Here is a 7,316-nt window from a genome sequence, read left to right as displayed (position 1 = left end):
CGCCCCTGTTTTGGTAAAAAGCTGAGGGACTGGGCTGAAGAACCAGACAGGGCTATGGATGCAAGGACTGATGTGGTGACAGTTGAGCTCATGAGAGGTATTTATCAGTTACATTCTTCAAGAATCAAGACTGGATGTAGCAACTGTTGATGGACACTTCAACCCCAAAAGGTTTTCACCAACATTGTAAAGACCTAGTTATTTTTGTTACTTTGACAAAGTCATTTCTAGAGATTAATTCATTTAATGTGATTAGTGAATTATTTTAAAGGTAAAAAAAAAAAAACCTGTCCCTGATTTTAAGGTCAACCCTGTTACATGAACTGAACTCTCGTTTAAATATGTTGAAACTATTCCAGTCAACCCCGTTGCAGTCAACCCCGTTACAGTCAACCCCCGTTACAGTCAACCCCCGTTACAGTCAACCCCCGTTACAGTCAAACCCCGTTACAGTCAACCCGTTACAGTCAACCCCGTTACAGTCAACCCCGTTACAGTCAACCCCGTTACAGTCAACCCCGTTACAGTATTTGGCACTTACTATAGTCACTGTTTTACAGCATTTTGAAAGCTCTTTGTGCAGTCAGACACACAGTGTTAAAGTGTCATCATTAAGGTCCATTAGATCTCTTCAGAAGGGAAACCTGTTTGTTTTAAAGTTGAACATGTGCTCTTTTTTTATTTGATTTATTTTCCCAAGTTACATTATCCAACAGGGACTCATTTCGTGGAACGACCAAACATCTTTATCTAGCACGGCCCAGACCAGCTGAGCACTCATCCATTAGCCTGGTTCCAGATCAGTTTGTGCCAACTCTTACGGTCATTTTCACACCAAAACAGATCTGGGATCAGACTGCTCATTCACCTCTGTCTCCAACTCCTCATAATACAACATGGTACAGACTCTGTGCCGTCAGACACACAGCAGGGAATCATGAAAGATCCATCAGACTTGACCATCATAACGCCATGACGACCATTTAGAAAGCTCAGAGACACGTTGACCATCATAACACCATGACGACCATTTAGAAAGCACAGAGACACGTTGACCATCATAACGCCATGACGACCATTTAGAAAGCACAGAGACACGTTGACCATCATAACGCCATGACGACCATTTAGAAAGCTCAGAGACACGTTGACCATCATAACGACATGACGACCATTTAGAAAGCTCAGAGACACGTTGACCATCATAACGCCATGACGACCATTTAGAAAGCTCAGAGACACGTTGACCATCATAACGCCATGACGACCATTTAGAAAGCTCAGAGACACGTTGACCATCATAACGCCATGACGACCATTTAGAAAGCTCAGAGACACGTTGACCATCATAACGCCACGACCATTTAGAAAGCTCAGAGACACGTTGACCATCATAACGCCATGACGACCATTTAGAAAGCTCAGAGACACGTTGACCATCATAACGCCATGACGACCATTTAGAAAGCTCAGAGACACGTTGACCATCATAACGCCATGCCGACCATTTAGAAAGCTCAGAGACACGTTGACCATCATAACGCCATGACGACCATTTAGAAAGCTCAGAGACACGTTGACCATCATAACGCCATGACGACCATTTAGAAAGCTCAGAGACACGTTGACCATCATAACGACATGACGACCATTTAGAAACCATGACCATAGAAAGCTCAGACCATTTAGAAAGCTCAGAGACACGTTGACCATCATAACGCCATGACGACCATTTAGAAAGCTCAGAGACACGTTGACCATCATAACGCCATGACGACCATTTAGAAAGCTCAGCGACACGTTGGTCTGCCATCGTACCGCCATCACAATCACACCCTCTTTATCTTGGGATTCAAAACCTGAAATGTTCATCCAGGATTCAACTTTGAAGACGGTTAACTAACATCAACAAACATGATAATAACAACATTAAAGCTGCCAACTGATCCTCCAAGAGTAATAATCCTTCCCTAAAAAATATAATTTAAAAAAAGTCTCAAAATTGTGTCTGACCTAGAATGTTAACAACCCTACCAAGTGTCACAAAACAGTGGCCACTGACCTCTCAGAGTTACTATAACAACCAGCATAACAAAATGGCCGCCTGTCGTGGTGTCTGGTCCAGGCAGTTACCGACAGTTTTAAGTCACCTGTCTTCCCTGGTTACTGACAGCTCAAATCAAAAATGGCCACCGACACCTGTTGTCCCCGGTTTCTGAAGTCAAAATGGCCACCGACACCTGTTGTCCCCAGTTTCTGAAGTCAAAATGGCCACCGACACCTGTTGTCCCCGGTTTCTGAAGTCAAAATGGCCACCGACACCTGTTGTCCCCGGTTTCTGAAGTCAAAATGGCCACCGACACCTGTTGTCCCTGGTTTCTGAAGTCAAAATGGCCATCGACACCTGTTGTCCCCGGTTTCTGAAGTCAAAATGGTGACGGGCTGGGAAGTTACTGACAGGTCAAGTTGGGGTCATTGAGCCAGGCCCAGATCTGGATCATCTCCTGCGGTGTCCGGCTGTGTACCAGCATCAGACCCTTATAGGCACACGGGTTCCTCCTGTACTTCTCCTCAATGTCAAACGTCTTGAAGCCTTTATGCTTCTCCGGCCCCAGCCCCAGTTTCCTCAGACACATCCCTGTGTAGACGTCGTCGATTGGGTAGAGAGGTACGTGCTGCGAGGCTCCGTGCAGCCGCCTGGCCAGGTCCCCGGAGTACAGATACCCCCCTCCGCCTGCGTATGGCGGGTACTTGCCAACGAACAAACTCTCTGGGATGAAGTACTTCACCTTTTTATCCCTGTTCGGCCCCGCGTTGGTGATCACATCCCCTACAAACAGGTCCCTTGCCCGGGGCCCCGAGAGGCCCTTGAGGAAGGCCAGGATCCTCAACGTATTGACAAAGACGTCATCGTCCCCTTTAAAGACGAACTGAGCTCCAGGGCAGCGTGTGGTCATCCAGTCCAGGAAGAGCACCTCCTTGACGGTCAGGTTGAAGAACGAATCCCGGTAGTCCCACTGGGGGTAGAGTTAAAACTATTATTATACAACAACAAAATATACTACATACAGATTTGAGTATTTGGTTCATTATTCCACTGTTTATCCCATTTTATATGTCAGCACACTAAGAGTCTGAGTATCCCTGTGTCACACCAATACTGCAACATTGGACAAGACATACAGTTGAAGTCAGAAGTTTACATACACTTAGGTTGGAGTCATTAAAACTCATTTTTCTAATTTCTTGTTAACAAAATATAGTTTTGGCGGTTAAGACATTACATTGTGCATGACAAGTAATTTTTACAACAATTGTTTACAGACAGATTATTTCACTGTATCACAATTCCAGTAGGTCAGTTTATACACACTAAGTTGACTGTGCCTTTAAACAGCTCGGAAAATTCCAGAAAATTATGTCATGGCTTTAGAATCTTCTGATAAGCGAATTGACACAATTTGAGTCAATTGGGAGGTGTATCTGAAATCAGCCAAGACCTCAGAAAAAAATTGTAGACCTCCACAAGTCTGGCTCATCCTTGGGATCAATTTCCAAATGCCTGAAGGTAAAACGTTCATCTGTACAAACAATAGTACGCAAGTATAAACACCATGGGACCACGCAGCCGTCATACCGCTCAGGAAGGAGACGCGTTCTGTCTCCTAGAGATGAACGTACTTTGGTGCGAAAAGTGCAAATCAATCCCAGAACAACAGCAAAGGACCTTGTGAAGATGCTGGAGGAAACAGATACAAAAGTATCTATATCCACAGTAAAACGAGTCCTATATCGACACAACCTGAAAGGCCAATCAGCAAGGAAGAAGCCACTACTCCAAAACCACCATAAAAAAGCCAGACTACGGTTTGCAACTGCACATCGGGACAAAGATCGTACTTTTTCGGAGAAATGTCCTCTGGTCTGATGAAACAAAAAAATAACTGTTTGTGGGCAGAACTGAAAAAGCATGTGTGAGCAAAGAGGCCTAAAAACCTGACTCAGTTACACCCTCTCTGTCAAGAGGAATGGGTCAACATGTGGAAGGCTCCCCGAAGCGTTTGACCCAAGTTAAACAAATTAAAAAGGCAATGCTACCAAATACTAATTGAGTGTATGTAAACTTCTGACCCACTGGGAATGTGATGAAATAAATAAAAGCTGAAATAAATCATTTCTCTCTGATATTATTCTGACATTTCACATTCTTAAAATAAAGTGGTGATCCTAAATGACCTAAAACAGGGAATTTTACTCTGATTAAAATGTCAGGAATTGTGAAAAACTGAGTTTAAATGTATTTGGCGAAGGTGTATGTAAACGTCTGACTTCAACTGTATTGCAGATCAAAACCAACATTGTGGACCAGTCAGTGAGTTCTAAAGACACCATACAACATCACCACACAAATACCATATTATATTTAAAACACACACCCCTTGTCGATTGATGAACCGGTGTGTCAATCTAAGTAAGATAATAACATAAACCCCCATCAAAATCTGCCAGTTTCAGGTAGAGATCTGGGGTTCAAAATGTAAAACAATAACACATCTAACATTTCCCGAGCCGTCTTATAGCTCCTTGATATGGGACTGACACTTCAAAACCTTGTTCGTTATGATTTGTTCTTATGATTTGTTCTCTGGTATTTATGAATGTGTTATGGGATTTGGTAGTAAAAGGACAAATTCAATATTTTATCAAATCATTTTAAAAATGTATATTTTTTATACCTATGACCAACTTAAAACAATTCTATGTCAGCTTATAACCCCCACCCCCTCCCAACATTTTAGGGTGTTTTTCCATAAAGTCCTCTTTAAAATAACCGATCTCAGTCCTCTTTAAAGTAACCGATCTCAGTCCTCCTTAAAGTAACTGATCTCAGTCCCCTTTCTTTTTCGTCACACTGCCCTTATATGAGGATGCCACTGGGAAATAAATTGCAATTAAAATTTTAACAAGCACACCTGTTAATTGAAATGCATTCCAGGTGACTACCTCATGAAACTGGTTGAGAAAATCCCAAGAGTGTGCAAAGCTGTCAAGGCAAAGGGTGGCTACTTTGAAGAATCTCAAATATATTTTGAGATGTTAAACACTTTTTTGGTTACTACATGATTCCATATTTGTTATTTCATTTGTTACGTCACTATTATTCTACAATGTAGAAAATAGGAAAAGTAAATAAAAACCCTGGAATGAGTAGGTGTTCCCAAACTTTTGACGTTAACATGTATATTACTGACACCCTGAGGACATTAACGTGTCTATTATTGACACCCAGAGGACGTAAACGTGTCTATTATTGACACCCAGAGGACATTAACGTGTCTATTATTGACACCCTGAGGACATTAACGTGTCTATTATTGACACCCTGAGGACATTAACGTGTCTATTATTGGCACCCTGAGGACATTAACATGTATATTATTGGCACCCTGAGGACATTAACATGTATATTATTGGCACCCTGAGGACATTAACATGTATATTATTGACACCCCGAGGACATTAACATGTATATTATTGACACACTGAGGACATTAACGTGTATATTATTGACACCCTGAGGACATTAACGTGTATATTATTGATACCTGCAGGATGTCGCGGTGGTGAGTGTTCTCATAGCGCAGCATCTCCGACAGATCTGGGTGGTGGTCCACGGCCGTGGTGTTGCCGAGCAGGAACACCGTGACAACCGTCCGGTTGGCGAGGACGCCGGCTCGACCCCACGACTGGCGGATGGCCTGGCGGCGGTCAAAGTGAGGAGCGAGGGATTTGACGGCCAGTAGGAGGAAGGGCGGCTCCCCTCTCCGGGTCTTTTGGCAGACGTGAGGCTGGTCCACCACTAGAGGGTACGACCGACAGCGCATGTAGAGCAGGAAGTCTTTAAAACGAGGAGGTAGGGAATTGTAGTCTTTCACGTGAGTGGTGACTCTGTAGTCCGGTTGGCAGGGGTCAGGGTTCAGCCCCGTGTCGTTGAGCCAATCAGGGACAGGTCTGACATCATCATCATCGCTAGTGTTGTTACTATTGGAGGAGGCGAGGATGGGGTTGTGTTGGAGGTCCAGTCTCTGTTGCTGGCGGTTCCAGTAGGCCTGACTAGGAGCCAGTTTGGACCAGAAGCGCTTGGAGGGGAGAAGGACCTTGAATGGAGGAAGGAAGGACGAAATTAATTAATAAATTGAATATCCTAAACCGAGAACAACAAAACATACCTTAAAAAAAGAGAATTAAAAAAGACAATTCAACACTGATTTAATACAAAGATGATTCAACACGTTTCAACAATTAAAGCCCTGTGTAGTCTTTTTAATTTCATATTTAAAATCACAGTAGGTTTAATAAATCACGGTTAATTTCTGGAAAATAACTCCAAATATATTTGATTATTTATTTCCCCCAAGCCTCCTCTTGCTAAGGGAATGCTGAGTCTGATCGTGTGGGCGTGTCCTTACAAGGAGGAGGATATATATGCAAGTAAGAGATGACTGGTCATAGGTCAGAATAATCAGATCAGATTGTGATGTCATGCTGATGGCCAAAAACTCCATCCCACCTGAACATACAAAAAACAATCCAAGCGTTTAATTTTACAAGCTTTTACACTAAAAAGGGCATTATCATCATTTTCACAATTTCAGTGTCATTTCATCCTCCAAGTGAAACATGGTTTGTGTGGAATTATTATTAAAAAAACACAAAAAAGTCAACAGGCCCCGACTTATTCACAAAGCATAGAATCAGTTTGGTCTTTTAGATGAGTGGTTTTCAGACCTCACCTAAGGGACTCCCAGCCATTCCATCACAGGAGGTTGGTGGCACCTTAATTGGGGAGGACAGGCTCGTGGTAACGGCTGGAACGGAATGATTTCAAATACATGGTTTCCAAGTGTTTGATGCCATTCCATTTGCGCCATCCCAGCCATTAGTAGGAGCCGTCCTCCCCTCAGCAGCCTCCACTGTATTCCATGTATGATTGTGTCTAGACTTGACACTTAGATGTGACTTCTGCTATCAGAATACAAGGATCACATTGAAAAGACAGACGGGTCTAAACGAGTGGCTTTGTGGTCTGACTGTGTTCCGATCTGGCTGACCACTTCAGGAGGTTTTGGACGTTGTTACGTACGTTGGAGGAGGGAACGCAACACCCTGCTACATCTCAGCCCCCAGTGGAGTGAAACACAACACCCTGCTACATCTCAGCTCCCAGTGGAGTGAAACACAACACCCTGCTACATCTCAGCTCCCAGTGGAGTGAAACACAACACCCTGCTACATCTCAGCTCCCAGTGGAGTGA

The 7,316-nt window shown here is 43.4% G+C and overlaps 1 protein-coding gene across 1 annotated transcript; it reads right to left on the bottom strand.

Moving 5' to 3' along the window:
- Nucleotides 1–1,685: 1,685 nt before the first annotated feature.
- b3gnt2b (UDP-GlcNAc:betaGal beta-1,3-N-acetylglucosaminyltransferase 2b) lies at nucleotides 1,686–6,185 on the bottom strand (the record flags this gene model as incomplete). The annotated part of the gene is made up of 2 exons (XM_065022883.1): nucleotides 1,686–3,017; nucleotides 5,607–6,185. Coding segments are annotated over 2 exons (1,146 nt in total), but the record flags the coding sequence as incomplete, so codon positions are not given.
- Nucleotides 6,186–7,316: the final 1,131 nt, after the last annotated feature.

The sequence above is a fragment of the Oncorhynchus nerka genome, linkage group LG10 (genome assembly GCF_034236695.1).
Source record: "Oncorhynchus nerka isolate Pitt River linkage group LG10, Oner_Uvic_2.0, whole genome shotgun sequence".
NCBI lineage: Eukaryota > Metazoa > Chordata > Actinopteri > Salmoniformes > Salmonidae > Oncorhynchus > Oncorhynchus nerka.
This window is presented reverse-complemented; position numbering and strand designations above follow the sequence as displayed.